This window comes from Canis aureus, chromosome 6 (genome assembly GCF_053574225.1).
Source record: "Canis aureus isolate CA01 chromosome 6, VMU_Caureus_v.1.0, whole genome shotgun sequence".
NCBI classification, from domain to species: Eukaryota; Metazoa; Chordata; class Mammalia; order Carnivora; family Canidae; genus Canis; species Canis aureus.
The window spans coordinates 22,872,480-22,897,249 of record NC_135616.1 but is presented as its reverse complement, the minus strand read 5'-3'; the positions used below and the strand labels follow the sequence as shown (position 1 = coordinate 22,897,249).

General features: G+C 35.1%; 1 protein-coding gene across 1 annotated transcript in view; it reads right to left on the bottom strand.

The window, feature by feature from the left end:
* Nucleotides 1–9,274, bottom strand: part of DSG1 (desmoglein 1) — a 35,395-nt gene extending 26,121 nt beyond the window's left edge. The window contains exons 1-2 of the mRNA XM_077900349.1: nucleotides 9,005–9,274; nucleotides 8,281–8,474 (exon numbers count right to left, since the gene is read on the bottom strand). Coding sequence (XP_077756475.1) covers nucleotides 8,281–8,328 — 48 coding nt within the window. The 5' untranslated portion in view covers nucleotides 8,329–8,474; nucleotides 9,005–9,274. The remainder of the gene's footprint in view (nucleotides 1–8,280; nucleotides 8,475–9,004) is intronic.
* Nucleotides 9,275–24,770: the final 15,496 nt, after the last annotated feature.

The window sequence follows — 24,770 nt, the reverse complement described above, 5'->3', positions numbered from 1 at the left end:
GAACGCAAGAGGAGTGAGGGTTGGAAATTTAGGCTTTCTTCATAAATCTTGCACTTAAGGAGCTATTCTGATGCTATTCTGTAATATTCAACAGTAAGTTAAGATACTTAAGCTTTTGACTATAGTTTCAGGATCTGAATAGCCATAGATGGAAATAGAAAAAAAAAAGTAGAGTAAAGAAAGCATATAGAACTGAAAGTATCTGACAGGTTTCAGAGTATTTGCTCCTTCATATTCTAATTCTAAATGGGAGATTTTCTAGTATTTTGAAAATCTTAAGATGATAGATTTGCTTTGAAATATGAGAATAAAAAGTTCTAACACGCAAATGATTTCTTTTATAAAAATGAGTTCCTGTTTGATGTTTTATGCTAGCCCTAAAAAAAAAAAAAAAAAAAAAAAAAAAAGATATAAATGCATCCTTCCATAGCAAGGAGAAGAAATTGTAGGCATGTAGGGACAAATTAGTGGGTAAGCAACTTCTAGCAATCTCTTCTCCAGCATTAAACACTTTCCCTGTTCAACAAATGAGCTACTACTCAAGTAGAGCTCTGCCTTATTTCAGCTTGATCTTGATCTTTACATATGATTTGTAGTGAAAGATCAGGATAATTTAAATTACTTTTCTCTAAAACCCAAAAGCATTTCTAAAAAGATGGATTTTATATATTAAGTTTAAAATGTCAGTATATTTAAGACAGAGTAAAATACCTATCTAAAAATTAGGTGTAGATGTAAAGGTTAATTTGCATTTATTAAGTTTTAACTTGCACTTCAAGTCATTAAAGATAATGTAAATCCTTGGTTTTTATTTCTCTCTAATTAAGAAATTTTCAACTTCTAGTTGAATTTTTTCAGAACTGCAACGTATGAATTTATTATCACAATTAGACTTCATCTGCATCATTGATAAAAGAAATTGAAGCTTGCATTTTAAAAATACTAATAGTAGAAACTTCAAGATAGAGTAAGTTACTTTTTATAATTTCAATCTCACCATTAGATAAAAATAAAATTTTGGTTTCCAAGTGCATATTTTTCAAAAATTGTTATAATTGATAATTCAGGAAAAATACCTATTTTTTGGTTAATGAGAGTAGTGTGAAGAGATTTTTTTATAGGAATTATATTCTTATGGCATATATTTAATGTTGATTATTATTATCACTGTTACAATTCACTGAATAGTGACTAATTACTAGATAGTGTGTTTAGAGAAATCCATGCCTTCAATCTTCACAAATACAGGTGGTCAATACTATAATTTCATTATCTCCATTTTACAGATGAGGAAATTGAGTTTGGGATACAAATTTATGGCTAAATATCATCCAATACAATTCAGCCTAAATTTGTGCTTGTGATATGGGTTTTACAATAAAATGCAAGATAGCCTATTCCAACTAAATTATTAAATAAGCTATACTATGGAAAATTGACAATACAACTTTGAGAATTCAAAACATTCTGATTTTAATCTCATCTCATGTTAGCCTAACAGGAATGTCCATATATAACAACAACAACAACAATAGTGATTCCAGGGGGAAAAGAAGTAGATGGTTCAAATGGTTTAGATAAGTAACTCAAATGTTATTGTTGAGTCCCTCTCAGGTACAGAATTAAGATGATGTTACTTCATGCTACCTGTGGACTCATGAGAACTCTATCTCTCTCCCATTTGTGGATATGGAACGGGGGTGTAGGGATACCTTATTTGTCTATTTGGAAGCCATTTCTTCATAGCTACAGAGTTATGTAGGCATGTGTTCTCTGTCTTGCACTTCCCTTCCACACTGAAGTGTCAGAGCCTACTGTTTGTTTTGGAGAACTATGCCTGGTGACTAATAAACCTTCCAACTTTATGAAGCTGGGTCATTCTTTTTCCCATGAGAGGCAATTTAGGCAGAAGACCAAGTAAGTTTCACCATAGTGTCAGGCTCCCAATTGAATTAGTAATTAAGAAACTGCCAAGTCTGCTTAAAAATATGTTGTGTTGACATAGACTTATTGTTTTGCTCAGAGTCTAGAATAAGCGATGAAACAAAGTCACTCTTGGACTTTCAAAGGCAAAATAATGAGATAAAAATAGTGCTTTGTAGAGTCAGAAAGCTTTCAATGTACTTCTTAAGTTCTCTAAGCCTTAGTTTTCTCATTTGTAAAATGAGAGGGAGAATACATTATATAAAGTTACTTTCCAATTCTAACACATAATCCCTGTGTGCAGTAGGAAAATATCAGTTATTTGATCATGGAAAAGGCATGGTAAACTTGTGGGTTTAAAAGATTATTCTGTCCACAGGTGGTAGAAAGAGGCAGGATTATAGGCCACAAGTAGTTGAGTGTTCCACATCAAAACAGACCAGAGATGAGGCAGGGAGGAACAGAAGCTGTGACAGTGGTAACAGACAGGGAAGATCAAGGCAGAAATTCCACACAATTGAAATGGATGGGACTTGAGAACAAATAGGACATGGGAGTCAGGAGAAAGAAGAATCTCAAGTGATGGCAGTTTCAAACTAAGAGGTGAGGCGCAAGGCAGTAGCAGAATGTAGCAGATTAGAACACATGGACTTTGAGATGCTAGAGAAATGGCCAGGTGAAGGTGCTTAGCAATTTGAAATATGTATCAGCACCATGAACAATGTTCAGATCTCATATGATCTGCTCAGGTTGGACAGTTTAAATCATGGGAGAATTTGAAGACCCTAAAGTAGGGAATACAACAAAGAAACAGCCTCTGGCCGAGCATGAAACAAGGGGAATTCCTACATTTATAGAATAGGGAACAGCAACAGAAACAAGCAAAAAGAAAAAGAGAAAAGAAGTGGCCAAAGTGGGAAGAAAATATAATGCAATGTTCCAGATGTCAAAGGAAGGGAGAACTGAAAGAGATATGGGATGTGAACATGTGTCAGATGACTTAAAATCCTGGAGTGGAATGAATCCCGAGGTTTTGTGTGACCTCCAGAAGTATCCTTTCAGTTTGATGGAATGGGTCCTTCTTGACTGAAAGGGATTGAGGAATAAACGGGAGGGGAAGGGGATATAAAGATGGCTTCTTTTCCAGGAAATTGGACTACAAAAGGAAACAGAGACGGGATGGTAAAATGAGATATGGCATCCAAGGAAATACTCTGGGAGAGGGACATGTGGATTTTTGAAGGTGAAGAAAGAAAAAAGTAGGAGATTTTTATTTGAAAGAGAGGTTCAAAAAGAAAGTACTTGGTAGGAGTGTAACAGAGCAGGAGAGAATTGGCAGAAAGAAAGGAGAGAGGGTAAGGAAGAGAAGAAGGATGGAGGTTAAAATCAGTAGACTGTAAGAGGTAGTTGAAGGACATCATCTGATTGATCTAGACCTTATCTGTAGAGTAAGTATAATCAGGGGAGCAGTTTGGATTCCTAAATGAGTTGGAAATAGGTACTATGGAGGCTTATGATGGAGATTCACTTAAAAATGAATACAGGCATTATTAAGCTGAGCATATCTCATCTCTCTTGTCTACTGGGTGTGTCCCTCTGTGCCTCTGTTTCATTGGCTACTTATGAGACTAAAGCCCTTTCTAATTCAAACATTCTAAGAAAGTAGTGAATATAATTCACTTGAAGTGCATCCTCAATGTCCTTCCTTCATTTCTATTTAAAGAGCCAATCCACATATATTAAAAAAAAAATCCACAGGACACTAAATTGCATGCTAATTTCAATGGTTCTCTAATTAAACTCATTTTTAGGTCATTTTTTCTCTTTTGATACTGAGGTTTACATTTCTTTGCAAACAATAAAATGGTCTTGAAAGTAATAAGTAATTTCTATGAGGCAAACCTCTTGTATATAATAATTGGGAGATGGTCTTCCATAGCCACTTGCCAGTTGTTAAGCATCAAATGCTGACATATTTGATAACTGTATTTTACATCATAAGGATGAACTTGAGACAGAGCCAAAATATAATAATTTGCTTCTTTTTAAAAAACTCCTGTTTTGTCTTTGTATTACTATCAGTTTGGAGTTGATATACCTTGATAAGTTGAGTTTTCTTATTTGCTATTGGTTTATTTATTTATTTGACAAAAATATGTATTGAATGTATATTAAGTGGCTTCAAGGCTGGATGAAAGGGCTTAAGCCCTAAAAAATACTGTGGCAAACCTTAGATGAAATGTAAAGTAAATGTAATAAAACACCATAAAAATAAGTGTTAGGGAAATTCAACCTTATTATTTCTATGTTTAATTTCTTGATCACTTTTTGGAATGTGTAGGGGGAGAGAAATATAAACTATCCCCAAATTGCCTTCTGATGCCCCTACTTTGTGTGATTAAACATCTAGTGAGCAGTCTTGCCCTGGTGCGAGGCACTACAAAGGATACAAAAATGAATCAGACACAGAATCTGCCCTCAAATAACTTACAGTCAAGTAGTTTTATGAGCCACCGGCAGCCATTAATTTGTAGAGATGCAGTTTTTCATTAGCCAAGTGTAAAAGGCTGCACCCTATTCTCATGGACCAATTGAAAATATAGATCAGTAGCCAATGGCATTTAAACTACTTCGACCTGCCTAAGTCCTTTAAAGGAATTCGCAGGGCAAGCAAACCACCAAGAGTGGCATGTCCCAGCACTCTGTAGGGCGTTCCCTCATTGACAGAAGCATAATAAGTAACTGCAATGCTGAGCATGCGTTCTGCTTATTCCTTAGGCAATACCTGTTAGGAAATGGGATACTCGGCACCGATGTCCTTGGTGAATGTATAGTGGAGAAAGAGTTACCAGAAATTATGTGCTCTGGGTATAGACAAGAGTGTTTTCTTTTCTACATTCATCAGCCTTGTTAAAAAGGTGAACCTTGTCCCTTAGGGGCCAGGCCTTCAAATTTATTGAGACAGCATCTCTCAATGCTTCTGGTTTTTCTGTTACCTAAGTTGGGCGTGGCAAAATGTTTTACTCTGTGGCAACCAATTAAATGATGGGAAATTTGTAGTTCCTGTTTTTACAAAGGTGCAAGAAGATGCTGATCCTATATCTGCAGTGAAATAATAAAGCTTTTAAGAACACTATGAAATGGAAATGGTTTTCCTGAAATACAAATTATAAATTTTGGGATGCCTGGATGGCTCAGTGGTTGGGTGCCTGCCTTAGACTCAGGTCGTGATCCCGGGATCTGGGATCATGTCTCACCTCAGGCTCCCTGCAAGGAGACTGCTTCTCTCTCTGCCTATGTCTCTGCCTCTCTCTCTCTGTGTCTCTCATGAATAAATAAATAAAGCTAAAAAAACACAAGTTGTAAATTTTATCGAACAGGTGAGCAAAAATATCTTCATTTTCTATAAAATATTTTACTGACATACTGTTGTCTATAATTAGCATCACTATACTATGTGCAAAAGAAAACATAAAGAATCCTCCCTTTTTCTGTTTGGTCTGTACTAGTTTGTTAGCCCTTCTCTTGCTTTAAGCATCAATGAACACAATTATGGAAATTTAAAATGTCTGGTTCAAGTAAGTTGATGAACTATGTAATGAAGTATGTATTTTTTCTGTGTATTTTAACCTGCATGCTGAGAAATACTTTGGAAACTCCTGCTTCTATCCTAATTTATTTCAGTTAAGTGAAATTGTGGAGCTGGTTTATCAGCTGGCCAGAGGTGTTCTTTCTTTCTTTTTGTTTAGAGGTTTTCTTTTGAAGGCAAGTATTAACCATGCAAGAGCATGATATTCTTGGAAATCAGTAAAGATAGATTTATTTGTTCTTGGGGTATAAGCTGCAGAAGTTTGCCTTTCTATAAAAAGACACCTTGAGTTTGTACTGATGTGTGGTGACTAATTGAATCTGGCAAAGTTGCGAATAATTTTCAGAAATCATTAGAACTATAGAAATTCTACTGCATAAAAAAAATTATACTGCATCTATTTTGCTTTCCTACAGTGGGGCCCTGCCATACATTATCTCATTGTTACAACTGTTCACAGAGATTTCTTGGGTATGCTACCTCAGTGACATTGTTCTGTGGTCTCGAATGCATTCCACATCCTCCCTTTTCAATACGCTAATTTAGCAGCTACAGAAAAAGAAAGAAAAATAAATGAGGGTCCAGTAACATTTCTTTGGCTTGCAGTGTTATAACAGGTGTAAGCTCTTGTCTTTCTAGGAGGCTTGTCTAAATAACGGAGTAGTCCTGTGGCCAGCTTGCTTGTTTTAAGAACAGATCTTTCAGCTTTATTCTCCTTGATCTAACTCACTAATCTGAACAAAGCCTAAACTTTCAGGTATATTAAACCGATTACACGACGTACATGTAAATAGATGGCTGCTCAGCTCTCAAATGGATTTGCATTAAAGATATGACCAGTTTAAATGTCTTAAAGGTTTTAAAAATTGTCCAAGTATGTCCAAGTATGCTCCCTAATGTAGATTTTCACTTATTATAGACTTTCAGCAGAGAAGAATAAAGACTTTTTTTTTTTTTTTTTTTTGTAAAAGCAAATCTTCATGGTGAGGCTAGCAGAAAGGTAAGTGGAAGAGTTTACCACTATAGTGGTAGTTAATTTTCAGGGGAAAATATTTTATTTTATTTTTTAAAAGATTTTATTTATTTATTTGAGAGAGATAATTTTCATAAGATGGAGGAGAAACTTATGATTGATTCCAAAGTAAAATATGGCAATAAGGAAACAATCCACAAACCAAAAAACCAAAACTATCCAAACTTAGAAAATAAAGTGTAAATGTCCAGAAAGCTTTTCTACAAAGAAAGGTCAATGAGAATACATGATTTTGATAAAATGATACATTTTATGAAGAATGACTAATTTGACAGTGTTTAAAGGAATTTCATAGGATGTAATTAATTAGAAACAATATAAAAATAAAGAAATGAGATATTTTATACATTTAATGAAAGCACGAAGCATATGAATAAACTCTAATCAACTGAAACTAGAATAGGCCTTAATGGATCAGCTTTATATGAAATTAAAAATAAAAGTATTTAATTACCTTGCGATATACAGCTGTCCCTATGCTCAAATAACATAGGGTACAGTGCTTGTTAATCCCTACCACATCCCAAATTATGATATTAACTGATCCTAAAGATCCATTTAAAAAGTTCATGATACAGGGCTGGTCTTTGAAGCCAGTTTGGAAGAAAAACTACCAGCTTATTGATGCTTATCTGTAACAAATCCACTGGTATTACCTCTCTTACTTAATAAACTGAATTCAAACTAACCAGCATACTTTGATTCAAAGGTCTAACTTGTTATTATAGAAACCCAACAATCCAGTTCAAAAATTAAGCAAGTAGAAACAAATATGAACCACAGCACTACATCCTGCCAAATTGGAGGGTGATTTATCTGGCACTTGCCTCTTTGGATTACATTAACTTTCCTGTGAGAAAGACTATGATTTAAAATTCTCCAACCTGTATGAAATTTGATATGACACCTACTGTTATCTTAGTTATCTCTAAAAAGAGAAAATTAATAACGTATAAGGGAGACAGTGATAAAGCATCACATTATATTTGTCTAAACATCAAATATACAACTTTTATATCACGATCATTACTTTCCAGTAGTAAGAACCAGTATCATAATAATTATACTTACTCCTTAATTACAGCTATTCCTTCACTTATTATATCATTTTATCATTTATAAATCTCCCATACTGCCATGTTTTTTGAGGTTAAAAAATGTTGTTTTAAATAAAATCATAGTTTAGCATTGTGGGGCTTTTGCTATCAGTGATATGGATACCAACCACATATAGAACTGATGAGATTATTTGGATTGTGAGGCCAGTCACAAACTGCTATGATTTAAATTTATATGTATCCTATATTTATGCTTTAAAATTATAGTGAATCTTCCAGTAAAGATACCCAGAGAATGAGAAAATGTTTAGGGTAAAGATCAGGACACAGCAGCGATGTTAGTTTACGAGCCCACCTGCAAAAAATAATTTGAACAACAAAATGCTATCAAGTGGTGATAAGACTTTTCCAAATTTAGTATTTTCCCAGCATGACTTAGCACTGACTTCAGTGTCAGAGATGTGATATGATGAGTTAACACTGATGCGTTAATATGCTCGAGTCTTCAATTAAAGAGAGAAACACTACTTAAAAATCTAGTTCGTAAAATCACCATGTCATTAACATAAACTTTTAATGGGTTTAGGTTAGAAATAATACTAAATAACACTTTCTAAAAAGTTCTCCCTTGTTTACAATGAGCATGATTATGAGGGTTTCTAACAGAATCCACTTACCAGAAAAATGAGCAGCACTGTGGCTGTTCTTAAAAAGTGCCAGTCCATTGCAGCTGGGTTCTCTTACATCCAAGACCAAGAGAGTTTTGTTTGTTCTCTGTTCTTTTTTCTTTCCCCCAATCAACTGGTGTCTGATTAAAATAATTTCTCAGTAGATGTTCTTACATGCAGGCTTTGAGGTGTTTCTGCCTTCTCTGGGAGAAGAGCACAAGGTACGTATAACCAGTCTAGATCCCCACCCTAAAAACTTGGGCTGGTCTCCGTGAAATGCTTGACAAGATCATCATTGCTCCCGGTAAAAGCTCAGGACACACCCTTCTTCCAGCTGAAAGGCAGCTCTCTGTGGGGTTGGAAGATTCACTCCTTTGATGAAGGTTTTCAGTGTCAGGCATTTAAAATGATCAGAGGGATGGAGAGTGATACAATTGATAGGGACTTTGCCCCCTATGCTCTATTTACAGGTAGTTTAAGCTCCTTCATTCTTAAAAACCCAAGTATAGTCTGGAGGCTGATATTCAAAACAGATTATCCGGTTCATACTCATAACCAGACGCTCAGGTCTTAATCAAAAATCAAAAGCTTTCCATTTCAGTGGATGTTAGAAAATATTCAGTCACTTTTTAAAGATATTATCAAAGAACCAGAAAATTTGCTGATGTTAAGAGTGAGGGTTCTTTTTTTTCAAAAAAGAATTAATCCAAACAAGCAAAACTATGCTACTTACAATGATAAGGTCCCCTGCATAAGTCTCAGTTCTCTTTAAGTGGACAGCCAGAATCCAGAGAAGCCTCTGTTTTTTCTCTGAGTATCTTCTCTCCCCAATTATTATTTTTCTCTCTTTAAGACTTCACCCTTTTCAAATGTAGTAAAACAAAATTTAAAGTATCTAAGCCAGATTAATAGTAAAAGTCAGAGCCACCAATTAAAATCTTGTTGGCCATTTTACGAATGAAGATCAGTGCCTGAAATGCTAATGGAAGCACGGAAAGCTGCTGTGCAGGTGAGGTGGGTGAAAAGGCAATGACGAGTCCCAAGCACAGAGCCAAGAATCTGGATAGTGAGCCAATTAGAACATGGGTAATGCACTGAAGAAATGGCTGCCCACACACACAAATGGGAGATTGAATGCAGCCCTGAGCTTTCCGAAGAGTGACTCTCACAAGGCAGCATTTGCAAATGTTCTTGGGTTACCCTCTCTTTACCCAGCTATGTCGGGTATAAATATTGTGAGTGGCAGGAAGTCTCGAGATGGCAGTGTGGAACAAGAGACCCATCTGATAAGATGTAGATTATGGTCAAAAAGATGCTAACCATGTCCCAGAAAGGGAGGGTGTCTCTGAGGGTCAGAACCTCTACAAATTGCTGTCATTTCACAACAGATGTGTGGCAAAAAAGGTTACTCAACAGTGATTTGAAATATTATGCTCTTCCTCATGGGGCTTAGAGAGAAGGTGCTATGATGTCCATTTGTAGTATTGGTGAATAAGAATGCTTATAAGAATTGGTTGATATGAGTAAATGAAATGAAAGGAGAGGGTCAGGCTAAAATTCTCTTAGTAGAGTAAGATAGAATGTGAGTATCGACCTATGACTTAGTCTGAGCAATATATTAGTAGTAGGATTGTATGACCGTGAATGGCTGAAGACTCACTGAGCACTAGAGATGAAAGAATCTACTCTTGCAGCTTTGCATGGCATGAATGTTCTATCCACCTGGAATTCTGGGCATGGTACTAGGTTGTGCACAGGCCCTCTTCATGCATTGGATAGTCTTTCCTCAAGCCCAACCCTGGCTCCACCCTTAACTCAATGCCCTGCTCCAAGAGTCCCAACACCTAGACTCTTGCATTTGTCAGGCAGCTCTCCGGAGAGGAGGTGTGTCAGAACCTTGCTGTAGTAGAGCGGCGACTATCTTAACTGTCACATGAGGACTAGTGACATGGAGCATAAGTGGGAAAGGGAGTTTACGGATCATCATTCCTTTTCTTTCACTTCTTTCCCTGCCTTTTCCTCTTTCCTACTATTTTAATTTCTTCAGAATAGCATTGTCCAGGAGAACTTCTTGAGACATGGAAATGTTCTCTATCTGTGTTATCCAGTAGCCACTAACCATCTATGGCTACTGAGCAAATGAACTGTGGCTTTATATGACCAAGGAACTGAATTTTTAGCTTCATTTAATTTTAGTTCATTTAAATTTAACAACCACATGTGGCCAGTGGTTAACGTATCGCATAGTACAGAGAGGTGAGAGCATCATTATTTTTATTATCTTCTATCTTGTTCTAAGCTGTAACTCCTTTTGTTCCTTGTAAATTCAACTCCCTTTAGTTAAATCTACTCTATTCCTTTTCTCAAATGAGGGAACTCTATCTTTCAGAGTTTCCAGTCAATGCCTTTTGATTCCCTTTTCTTTGTGTACGCTTGTTATGTGAGTTGGCCTGCTCCTTTTTCCTGACTCCTTACTGATCCTATTTCCCAATGCCAACGAGTTAAGATACTTTTAAACACAGGCAGCACAAACCCCTCTCATTTGCGTATTCACATTTTCTCAATTATTTCCTCCAGCCATCTTACTTGTAATTTCATATCACACTGTCACAGAATTGTGCTACACAAGTTGGCTTCTGGTCTCCCTGGACCCCATTTCTATCTGAACATTGGTTGGCGTGCATATCTCCACCTACATACCAACAGTTCTCATTTCATAGAGATTTTATGGAATTTGGGGTGATCTTTTTCTTTTTGGAATTCCCTTGATAAGCTAACATTTTCTCACAGGAATCAAAACTCTCCTGGGAAGGGATTTTCCTCTCTCTTATAAGGCACTTGCAAACTCTAGAAGGTCATAGAAGTTTGCTGACCTCTGCACTAGGTGAATAGATTATAATTCATAATACAAAATATGATTCATTAGGAAATTAGTTGACCTTAGGAGAATCCACAAAATTGAAAGTGTATGAACAGAAGTCATGATGACTTAAAGTAACCACTTAAATTAAAGCAATTAACCACTGAGGAAAAGGTACAACTTTATAATCAAAATATATTTTTAGTTTTATATTTTCAGAAAGACTGTTTAATTGACTAGAATAATCTATGGTCCAACTCTTCTGCCTTCCTTTTAAACCAGATTAAGGAAAACCTTAATTTTATTTTTCTCTAGTCAATTCTAAAATAAGAATTTGATAGCACAAAATCTTTTTTTTTTAATTTTTATTTATTTATTCATGAGAGACACAGAGAGAGAGAGAGAGAGAGGCAGAGACACAGGCAGAGGGAGAAGCAGGCTCCATGCAAGAAGCCGGACGGGACTCGATCCCAGGTCTCCAGGATCACGCCCTGGGCTGAAGGCAGCGCTAAACTGCAAAGCCACCCGGGCTGCCCAATAGCACAAAATCTTAATGTACTTTCCTCTCTATAGAAAGAATATTCATGAACAGGGAAAAATATCAAATTATTTTGTGAACCTCAGGCTCTATCTTAATGCTTAAATATTTTGTGATTAAATAAGAGTGGTCAAAGAAACTAATCTATTATTGTTATTTCTTTAAAAAAATTAAAAATAATTCTAAATGAGCATCCACTGCATTTTCATTGCTGTGCTAGGTGTTGTGGAACATTCAGAATAATTTCAAACTTTGCCCTTACAGAGGTTATTCTGTAGCTGCAAACATACTATAATAGAAGAATTACTACTCCCTTCTGGAAGACGTTTTTTACTCACACACCTATGTATATTAGCTCCCACCTCTATGTACTGTTTGGATTTCATGTGCAAATTTAGTCCTTCCTTTTACTTATAGTAAATTGCCATCAGTTCAGTTCCAGAACATTTTTTATTTTTATTTTTTTGCCTACTATATGCCTTGACTATACTAGGCACTGAGGTAGTAAAGATGAACTTACCATGGTCCTTGCCTTCATGTAGCTCCAGGCTAGCTGGATGGGAAAGACAACAGATTTTCCATCAACATGCTAAATAGAAGTAATCATGCAGTATGTTGGGAACCCTTAGCTCTGTTTTGTTGGAGGTGATGTTGGAGAAATCTTATATTATTAAAGACTACACCTATATGATATAATAAAATTGATTTCTAAAATGCTGAATTGCTTCTTCTTTTCTTTGTAGTTTACCTAAATCAACTCATCTATGCTTTCAAATTTTTATCTTCTTTTATCTCAATATTGCCTGTCTTCATTCCTTCTGCTATAGATCCTTCCAGGCTCTCTTCACCCAGCATTGCTATGCCACACTTCTAAATGTACCTCAGCACTTGCCCTTTTAATCCATTTTGGATTCATTTTCCAGGATAATGTTTCTGAAACATTGCTCTCCTTATGTCATACTTTAAAAAAAAATACAGTAACTTCATATTTCCTCCCAGATCAAAATGTCTTTATATTGGAATGTCAGCAGCAAATTTATGTCTTCAGATTATTTATTGTCTCTGGTGAAAACACAATGCAGTCACTCTCCACCTTCTTAAGATTTTCTGCCATTGCTTTTCATTTTTGAAGATCCTGCTTTTGATGATGATGATACTAATAGGTTTCAGAATAATATATTGATTGATATTTGTCTAGGATATTTTCCATTTAGGGGTGTGGGTATAGTCTATGAGCAGTTTGTCTTTTTCAGAAAGTATTGGTGACTACAGTTTTAAAAATTCAATTCCACTAATGTTTCTTGAGGCCTCATAGGGACTGTACTAGTTGTCAGGAGAGAGAAAAACAGGTAATAAAAGTTTCCGTTTTTAAGAAGGCTGTAACCTTGACTGGATCTAAAAGAATTATAAGGCTTGTCTCTATGATAAGCTATATTGATGTATGTGCTGTAAGGAAGGCCTTAATAGAGTTTTATGAGCCCCACAAGAGAGAAATAATTTCTATATTAAGGAAATTGGAGAACTCTTCATGGAAGAGGTAGAATTTGAAATTTTCAGGTTGACTACAGTCTCAACAAATGGAGATGTAGATGAGAAAGAAGGCAGAAATGAATTTGAATTTATCAGGATAGAAAGGAAAATCAAACTGGACCTACATGTTACCATTTGTGAGAGGTAGCAGAGTTGATGCGTTAACAGAATGTAGAGGACCTTAAGTGCCCTGCTGAGGAATCTGGATGATATGCTATGACAGACAAAGAACCACTGTGGGCTTTGAGCAAGGTATGAACCTAGTCAATGTGCTTTGGGAATTTGTCCTGAAACCTTTAGAATGGATAGAGAAGAGACACCAGAAGGAGAAAGATGAATTTGGAGGCCTCTATAATAGTTTAAGTGATGACCTTGAAATAATGTAGTTTCAGTGGGAAAGGAAAAAGGAGATAGAAGTGTGACAAAAGTAAAATAAACAGTACCAGCTGGCCAATTGGATGGAGGCTGGACGAATAAGGTGCTGGGGACTAAAGGGAAATGCTTCCTTCCTTCTCACATTAGGTGCAATGGAATAAAAAGAAATCTGAAGTTTTGGTGTAAGAACTAAGAAGTTTTTTACATTTTATCTGTTTGTATTGTTTTGTTCCTCTTCTGCTAATAAAATTCAAACCTTCATTCAAATTTACAATTTGCTAATGTTTTTCCACATTAGCTCTCTCTTCATGTTACAAATACATGTATAATTTGTGTATTCATATATATTGAATAATTTAGAAGTTGCATATATCATGATAGTGTATATCTCCTAATAACCAAGACTTCTGCTATATAAGCATAATTTGTGTCTTTGATGCATAAGTCATCAAAAAGAATAATGATGCAAATGAGCTCTGACACACTGATTAAAAAAGAATACATGAGCCCATAGCATTCCTCATAATGGCAATGGGATGAAGAGTAAGCTCTTCTTTAGGAAAGATTGCCAGCTAATAAATATAAGGAAAAAAAATAGAGTTAGATAATTTTTATAGTGAACTCCGCAAAATAATAACTGGTTCAGGTAAAGATCATCAAAGGGTCTTAATACTATTGAACGAAGATTTGTTGTAATAGCAGGTGTTTACATGATCTCAAAATATATCATCCCACCAACTGATCAAACTAAGCATTGGGACAAACTGACAATGTATACCTCCTTGGATGATGCTATAAAACTATATGTTGTCAACCATATAGTGTTCCTGCCCAGAATGTTTAACCTGAATCATTAAATGAGAAAACAATTAGAAAAATATCAATTTGGGAATGTCCTATAATAAAATGTCCTGCATCCTTCAAAAATATCAGTTATGATATAGAAAATAAAATGGCAGTTTGTACCAGATTAAAGGAGACTAAGGAGACATTAAAACTAGATATCATGTTTGAGTCTTTGTTCTAAATCACAGAACGAACATTCAATGGCAGTGAAAATCAGAAATAAAGAACTTTCTATAAAACAATTAAATTTTTTTGATTTGGGGCATTTTAGCTCTAGGAAATATCATGTTTTTAATATCTATTTTTTCTAAATATTTTTACCACCAGTGTATACAAAACAAAAGTAGGAATAGCATTATAAATTGTTGGCAAAATATAGTTTAATTGAAGCAATATTTTAAAAAATAATAATAAATGTCACAGAGAATATTTGTCATGAATATTCAATAATTGTCATGCATATGTTTTTTCATGAAGTAAAAACAAAAAACAAAAAAACAAAACAAAAAAAACATAGCATGCTCCAAGTCAAAAAGTTCAAGGGAAATAGGAATAAGAGATTTTCATTTATAAGTTTATTCATTGACAGATTATAAAAATATGATTCTGAAAATAAACTAGACAAAGACAACAGAAACAAAAGGAACAATTACACAACCAAAGGGAACAATCTCATTAATTAATATAATTGCTAAAATTTGAAATAGTGTGTTGACATATGGATTTAGGGAGAACATTAAAATCATTATGACTCGTTGAAGTCAGTCTAGGAATGTTAGGTAGATCAATGTCTTACCATTGTAGTAGCTCAAATTAAAAAAATAACTTCCACAGATGCTTTACAAAGCTTTATTTAATTCATCTTTTTAAATGTTTTATTTCTAATTTTTTAAAAGATTTTATTTATTTATGAAAGTCAGAGAGAGAGAGGCAGAGACATAGGCAGAGGGAGAAGCAGGCTCCACACATGAAGCCTGATGTGGGACTCCATCCCGGGACTCCGGGATCACGCCCTGAGCCAAAGGCAGATGCTCAACCGCTGAGCCACCTAGACGTCTCTCATCATCTCTTTTTAAATGAAAGAATGAATATGAAGAAATAGAACAGGCTGTAGCTTGATACAAGTTGTGTATCATACAAAAATCTATCATGCTACTCAGTGACAAAATGACAAACACATTTTTATTAAATTGAGGAAAAAGATCCCACTGTTATAACTTAATATTTTCTGGAATGAATAGTCAAGTAAAAATATTGGAAATGACTTAAAATTATGGTTACTCACAGATAATAAATTTTCCTATATGAGAATTCCAAGAAAATCAGTTAAAAAATTACTGCAAACAACTTGAAAATTTATTAAGTTGGCTGAACACCTAATTAATAAAATTCAGTAATCTAAATAAATATCAGGGATTATAATGAAAGAAATATAAATAATCTAATTATCAGGGAATATAGTAAGAGAAATATAATAGTTTATAATAGTAACTGTAAACATAAACTATCTCTCATCGTGAAGCAGAGCACAAATATATAGAACCTGCGTGATAAAAATTTTAAGGGTTTCCTAAGGAACATGAGGAAGACATGAATCAATAGAAAAACATATTTTGTTTTTTTACAGAAAGACAGCATATGATAAGGAGACCTCAAAATTCTTTTTTTGTAGAATTTGACAAAATGGCTTCATATTCATGTGGGATAAAAAATAACTGAAAATAGAAATTAAAACTCTAGTATATGAAAAGCACAGTAATGAGTGAACTCAAACCAGGCTAAGGTATTAACCATAATGCTACAATGATTAACATAATCTGGAATCAGAAAATGAATAAAAATGTCAATGAAATAGACTAATGATTCCAAAACTAGATTTAGTGTATGGATTATGAAAAGATCTCTAGTCTGAAACAGTTATTCTTTTCAAATCACTGAGATTTGACAGTGTTGAGGCAGGTTGAGGCAAGTAACTATTAGAATGAAACTAACCTATTCCTTATACAAGAAATTTAGATGGTGAAAAGATTTAAATTGAAAGGAAGGCATTCAGAGAAGAAAATTTAAATACTTTGAAACAGGGAATGTCTATTTATATCCAGAACCCTTAGAGTTGAAGGATGATAAATTTTAGTAACATAAAAATGAAAACATGTACACAGCAAATATACATAAGCAAAGAAAAAAAGAGAAAGCTAGAAAAAAAGATTTTTTTACATGTGTAACAAAGTCCAGTTTCCAGTATATAAAATATATAATAATAATGAGCTTTTGAACAAGAAAAAGTTGGCAATCCAAAAGAAAAATAGGCAGAGGATAAAAAAAGGCCTTTCACTTAAAAGAACATAAAATAGTTAATAGGCAGGAACAAAAAAAGATACTTAACTTTAGTCAGAATTGAACATATACATGAGAAAACAACACCAAGAAGTAAAGATCTTTCACCAATCGGATGAACAAAACATATTCTCTAAAATATTATCTAATGTCCATTGTTGAGAGGGAAGCAGAAAAATAGGAAATCATCTTTTTGACTGAAAGTGAAAGGGCAAGTTGGTAGAATGTTTTGGGAAAGTAATTTGACAATAACTGACAAAAAGTTATACATACACTTTTATGCAGCAATTGTTATTCTCAGAATTTAGCCCCAGATACACTGATAAAACATACACATACAAGGACATTCATTGCATTATTGTAATAGTGAAAAATTGGTAACAATTCAAATATCTCAGAGCATGATTTGTTTAGTGAATTAGGGTACATTTATAAGTGGAAGTTTTAAAAAATGAGACAAATCTAAATATTCTAATATGAAAAGAGATCTAAATTACAGTAAATTGAAAAACCAAGATGTAGAACACTATGCAAAAATATATGTTGTATATACACATTTTTATACCTGCATGGAAATTTTCTGGGATTGTTCACAAAAAACTGCTTATTGGAAAAGAAATTGGAAATCCATTTCCATATTTTATTGTTAGCAGCCTTTAATTTTATAATAAAAGGTGAAGGTATTTGAAGCTTTGTAATTGACCTTTTAGAAATAGGAGAAGTAATCTTAAATGTCCATTTAAAAACAGATGGAGAAACAAGGATTAGAGATATATAAGTGAAAGTTGTCAGTTTCAAGATAACAATGAAACTGTGTAAGTGGTAGAATCACTTAGAACGTGAGGAGAAAGACATGAAAATATCTGAAGAGAAAACTTACATGTTTATGTTTGCTTGGTAAAGGGGAAGAAGAAGAGTTTGCAAAAGAGATACAAAAAGGTGCTTTAAAGATGTGGCCAAACCGGTTCAATCCCATGTAATCTAAATCACAGGAAGAATTTCAAAGTGAGTAATTTCCAGAACCGTCCTGAAGATAAGAGAAAAATACAGCACAAACAGTCTCTTGATTGATTTCCCAACTCTCTGGCTCTTACTTTCCTGTTTGCAGGCATATTCTTCAACCGTCCATTTGATGCATTGTTTTGAAGCTTGGTTTTGTATCCTCGTCCCCTAGATTGGTTTCATGAAATAACACTCTGCAGGTGGATTTATTCAGGCCATTTATCCAAATGCCTACTTGACATTTCCTCTTAGAAATTTCAAATATAGATCAAAGTGTTGAAAACTCATGTTCTCCTTCTTAGAAATGGTCCTTTCACTTTGCTTTTGTTTTGACTTATTTTCATTCCAATTATTAACATAATTATTATATTAGTTTCAGATGTACAATATAGTGATTCAACAATTTGATATATTACTCAGCTCATTAAGTGTAGTCTTAATCCCCTTCACCTATTTCACTGATCCCACCACCTACTTCCCCTCTGGTAACCCTCTGTTTTCTGTAGTTAAGAGTTTGACTTTTGGTTTGTCTCTTTTTTATCCCCTTTGTTCTTTTGTTTTATTTCCAAAATTTCACATGTGAGTGAAATCATCTAGCATTTATCTTTCTCTGACTGTCTTATTTCACTTAGCTTTATACTCTAGATCCATCCATGTTGTTGTAAATAGCAAGATTTCATGACTTTTTATGGCTGAATAACATTCCATTGTGTGTATGTATATATATATACACACATATATATACATATATATATATACCACCTCTTTATCCATTCACCTATCGATGGACACTTGGGTTTGCTTCCATATTTGGCTATTATAAATAATGCTGAATAAACATAAGGGTGCATATATCCTTTTGAATTAGTATTTTTCTATTTTGGAGGGGCAGGGTTGAAATACCAGTAGTGCAATTACTGCATCATACAGTAGTTCTATTTTAAATTTTTTTTTGAGGGATCTAAGTGTTTTCCACGGTGGCTATAGCAGTTTGCAGGGTTCCTTCCCTTTGACCAGGCAATAAGACCAGCATCTATCTAGTTGTGCAAAACAGAAGCCTAAGAGATATTATCAATAACTTTTTCTTCTTATTCTTCCATTTCTAATTTACCACCAAGTTTTACTGATTTTACATCTAAAGTATCTCTCAAATTATTTCCTTTCTCTCCATCTTGACTCTACTACCGTCTTAGCCAAGAAATTATGGTGCCTTTTACCTGAGATGGCTGTTGTAACTTCCTAACAGCTCTGTATCCCATTCTGGCTAGCCTCTAATATGTCTACTACACTATTGCTGGAAAAAAAGATATTTCCATGAGCAAACCTAAACAAATCAATCTCTTATAGAAGCTTTTAATGGCTTTTAGGGTAAAGGGGAACAAAAGTGAGGACCTTGTATATCTCCTTTGCAGCTATCATAGTTACAAGTTTATGTGTTTGTGTGATTGTTACTCTCTGTCCTCACCACTCTACTGTTAGGTTCATGAGAGTAGGAACCATGCTGTTTTTTCATCAAAATTATATTACTGGGGGATCCCTGGGTGGCGCAGCGGTTTGGCGCCTGCCTTTGGCCCAGGGCGCGATCCTGGAGACCCGGGATCGAATCCCACATCGGGCTCCCGGTGCATGGAGCCTGCTTCTCCCTCTGCCTGTTGTGTCTCTGCCTCTCTCTCTCTCTCTCTGTATGACTATCATAAATAAATTAAAAAAAAATTTATATTACTGGAATCTAATACATGATAGTGATCAATAAATATTTTTAGTTAATAAATGAATGAAAACAGAAAGGAGTTTCAAGGGCGGCCGGGTGGCTCAGCGGGTTAAGCGCTGCCTTCTGTCCAGGGCATGATCCTGGAGACCCGAGATCGAGTCCCACATCAGGCTCCCTACATGGAGACTGCTTCTCCCTCTGCCTGTGTCTCTGCCTCTCTCTCTCTCTCTCTCTCTTTTTCTCTCTTTCTCCTCACTGTGTATTCTCATGAATAGATAAAATCTTGAAAAAAAAAAAAGAAAGAGTGTGTGTCTTAAACTTTGTTAAGAGATTTAAAAGGATGATGGTAAATAGTAAGAAGTAGACAAATTTGATGGTTTGATGAAACAGATGATTACTGGTGAATTTGTGAATAACATGAAGGTGAATATTGTCAAGACTATCCAAAGAGATAGACTATGGAGTATGTCCTGGGAAATGAGGAACAGATCCCCTGAGTGATTAGTTCTGAAGAAAGGCAGGGTATAGGAGTCTAGGGATCTTATTAAGGTCAAAGATATATGTATTAGAAGCAAAAGAGTGAGGCTATAGCAACTTAGGTGTCACCATAGAAACTGATGCTTAGGATGGTATGAATTGTACTCCAGATATTACGTACATGCTTCCTGAGAAAAAGCTCTTTAAAATTAGGGGTCATGCCTGCCCTCTGCTCTCCTAGAGATTCCTGAGAATCCATATATGCCTAATATATGTTTTAAGTTAAATTGAATTAAAGCCCCATTTTTTAGAAATTCTGCCACCTTAATTTTTTTAAAGATTTTATTTATTCATGAGAGAGAGAGAGAAGAAGAAAAGAAGAAAAGAAGAAGAAGAAGAAGAAGAAGAAGAAGAAGAAGAAGAAGAAGAAAGAGAGAGAGAGAGAGAGGCAGAGACACAAGCAGAGGGAGAAGCAGGCTCCATGCAGGGAGCCCAACGTGGGACTAGATTCCGGGTCTCCAGGATCACGCCCTGGGAAGAAGATGGCGCTAAACCCAGCGCTGAGCCACCCGGGCTGCCCTGCCACCTTAATTTTTACAGCATTTTTTAGACTTGATGTCTTACAGTTACTTCTATGTAAATTTGACTTCGTGGCAACTTCTTGAAAAATAATCAGTATTTGTTGTATCTACTTCCTCATCACTTAAAATCAAGCAGTGATTTAAAAAAAAATGTTCTACTGTTGGGCATTTCAAGAATAAGTTTTCAGTTACAGTCCATGAGCAATGCATATTTTTTGGCAATTATGCCAGAGTTACAGCAAGAAACTTAGGAACAGGTTTTTAAAACATGTTTCTGGTTCTTGGGAGGGTTTTTCAGCTCGAGCAACTGCAAACATCATCAGAATTCTGTGATATAATCTAGTAAGTACTATGAAATGCTGATGACTAACCTCTGGAAATGCACATCCAAGCAGTCAGACTTGTATATCGTGAGTCACGGAATTGTGGATTTAGAGTCAGGGAGCAGAAAACTCTGCATATATTCAGAGATATTGATAAAGAAGTAAAGATAAGAGAAACACCCAATTCTATCAGGATTCTTGTGTCAATATTATATCATCAACTCCTCTCAGACTAATATCGAGTAACTAGATTCTTAATGTAAGTTTTTGCAATCAAACATATTTACTTGCATTCAGAGGTATTAAATTTCATGGTAATAAGTGCCCTGCACAATAAAAAGAAATAGGTGGAAAAATTGTTTTTCAAAAGGATCTTAAAGTTAATTCTTAAGTCTTATCTTACATTTACTAAATCCATATTTTTTATGTGGCCCAGAAAATTATATATTAGTTAGTACCCAAAGTAGATTGGATGTCTCTTAAAGTTTGAGAACCTTAGACATAGAAACTTACTAAGAAAGATGTTATTCCTAGGTTGTCTTGATGTGTGAATCACAAATTACAGAGACACAAAGATCTAGGGAGTATCCTATTACTTAAACTGTTAGTGCCAGTTTCTGACATTATCCACAATGAAGAACAACCCGAATGCTTCTGTTAAATAAGAGAAATTGCTTGACTTAAAGGACAAACTTAGATCAAATTCTGACCTTCCATTGTGTGACCTTGGCTAGATTAGTCAATGCCTATGAGTTTCAGTTTCCTCATTTGAAAAATGAAGATAACGAAGTCTGTTTAATAGGCAAGGGTTTGTGGGAATTAAAATAGGGTATGAGAAATCATGATGTATTGGTGGGTCTTCAAGTAGTTTGATAGCAATGAAGTATAAGGAGGGAAGTCTGAGAGACAAAACCAAGGGGATCAGCAGGAGCCACGTTATGAATGGTCTCATCTGAGTCCCTTTGAGCTTCAGGGAGTCATTTGAGCCTGTGATAACAGTTTTGCAAATCCTAGCATATAGTCTCATGGGCTTTATTTTATTAGAAATACCTAAGTAACTCTTCTTCTCTCTCCCTGAACAATTTCTGCCTCATTCAACCCAAGCCTCACTATCTAAGAATTCTGAAGAAGATGATAAGGATGTTGTTTCAAGATTCCTTGAGAACATGGAGGAGAAAGAGATAGTGGTAACCTCCTGACCAGCAAGAAGGGTGATCAGTCACAACTTGGGCACCCTCAGAGGAGTCTTCCAGGAATTCAGGGAGAGTTACACTCATGGGCAGTGAAGCATTAACAAGAATTATTGAGCTCACATTGGGCTAGGATTTGAGGATAAGAATATAAGTGAGATATGTGTGCTGTTAACTAACAGTGTTTTTTTTTATATGCAGGTAAAAAAATAAATTAAAATTTTGCACCACAACTTCTGTGATTACAGTTTGTATAATGAGCACTGGGTATTATATGAGACTAATGAATCACTGAACTCTACCTCTGAAAGTAATAATACACTATATGTTAATTAACTGAATTTAAGTTTAAAAAAAAGAAAAAATTCTAGAGAGAAAACACTAATCTGCTTTAAAGAGTGAGAGGAGTCTTGGGGCTCCTGGGTGTTACAGTTGGTTGAACGTCCAACTCTTGGTTTTCGGGATCTTAGGGTGTTGGGATCGAGCCCTGGATCGGGCCCTGTGCTCAGTGTGGAGTCTGCTTGAGACTCTCTGTTCTCCTTCTGCTCCTCCCCCTCCATGATCTTACTCTCTCTCTCTCTCTCTCTCTAAGATAAATACGTCTTAAAAAAAAAGAGTGAGAAAAATCTTCATAGAGATGAATCTTAATGGGATATGGAGGATATCTGGAGATGCAGAAAGATATGGGCAAGGGAAGTCCATTGTTCTAGAGGGAATTTGTACCAAAGTCACAATAAGCCTAAACCTGTAGAGGTGAAAGAGGTAGGATCTGACAGGATTGTTCTTGGAGATAGCTCTACTGTGACCAACCATGTTTTATTTAAATCCAAGGGCAAATTCAGGTGAACTTCCTTTTCCTGCTGTTGAGTAGGTTGCAAAGGGCCTTACAAGGATGTCATGCCGCAGGGTTATCATTCTCTCTTTTCTCCACCATTTCCTCCTCAAGACACACCCTAGCAGGTGCCTTTGCAGCCATCACTTGCTTGTTTAGATGAGCCCTCATCAGAAGTATTTTTTGAAGGCCAAGTGCTACTTCCCTGCTATTTGTTTAACAGTCAGTTTACGTTACTCATGTGCAAAGCATTGTAGGATGCCCCATAATAAGCTGTTCCTCCTCAGCACAAGTTGAAAATGAGGCTTCTGATGGGAAAGTTTCGTGTTCATTTTATGTATGTAATGGAATCCAAAACAACTGTCTTAAATGCTAGGTATTCCTCTCCAAACGTTTGTCTAACAATTTATTCTTGTTGCCTATCTTCTTTCCAGAGGATGACCTCATTCCCTCTGTGTGTGTGTGTGTGTGTGTGTGCACATGTTGGTTCATGTGTATGTATTGGGGTGTATGTCTTTTCTGCAGACCCTTCACAGTATACTAAAGATTGTCCTCTCATTGCCTTTTGCTTGCCATGAAGACTTTTGGAACTGGAGCTAGATATCCCAGTGTAAAATGTCTAGGAGCCTTTCTCACTAATTCTAGAAATAAGGGCTCTTTGGTTTTGAGTAAGACATTATATGTAAAACCCTGCTTGGGCCAGGGTTCCTCCAAGCCTAGTTCTTTGTGAAAAGCATTTTCACCTTTAGCAGTTCATGACTCTTTAAAGAAAACATTTTCCAGAAACCTGCTTTGTTCTGAGGCAGGATGTACAGTACCAGCATAGTATGATCCACAGTATGGCCCATGGTATGATTCATGCTGCAGCAGGGATCCCACTTGCTCCTCAAAATGCCCCCTCCTCCACCCACACTCAGACCCTAGCAAACCCTCATTTGGTTTAAAAATACCCATCATTTATTAAAACAAAAACATCCTGTCAGTGGTGTACTTTGAGAGAGTGATGGATAATGAATTTATAGAAACCTGAGAGTGAAATTCAGTAACTTCTTTGTTCATGCAATAAATGCAGATTGAATTTTTATTATGTGTCAAGTGCCATGTTAGGGGTTGGAGATCCAAGATATTTGTACGGAAGTCACAGTTCAGAGAGCATGATGCCCTTGTAGAGAAAATTACAGTACTATTTTGTATTTGTATTTATATTATTTATTTTCCTCTGATCAGCGCAGCCCAACCTGTAAGCCAGGAACTTGGCAAATTGAAATTATTGCAAGGAGCCTCTGATATCTTATATTATCCATCATAGTCTGTAAACTAATTGGTAGATCCAAATTTATATATTATCTATTTACTAAATAATTAGTAATATTTCTAAATATTTATTCAAATTATCAGATATTTATAAAAATGATTCTATTTGTAAAATAAAAGTAATAAAATATAAATTAAATTGTTACTTTAATCATTGAGTATTTTCTTTTTTTTTGAGTATTTTCTTGACAGATATTAATAGTATAAGCTAGTAGTATAATCTAATAAAAAGTTTTTATATAAATACAAGCCACCTAAATATTTAAAAGGAACAGCCAATGCTTTAAAAATAGAAATCACCTGAGAACCACTGACCATTTAAACTATTAACATGAATGAGCCTGACATATTTATCTTGAAACACATAATGAGTAATTCATTAATATTAGGTTTTTTTTAACCACAAGGAATTTTCCAAGAGTTTTGAGATTTAAAATTATTTTTTCATTTATTCCACTAGTATATGTTGAGTACCTACAACTAGATGCTGTGTATTCCACAGAATATTGCACTACAACCTGATAAATATTTGTGAGAGCAATCATTTAATAAAATACATGGATAATATATTTCTGTGCAATTA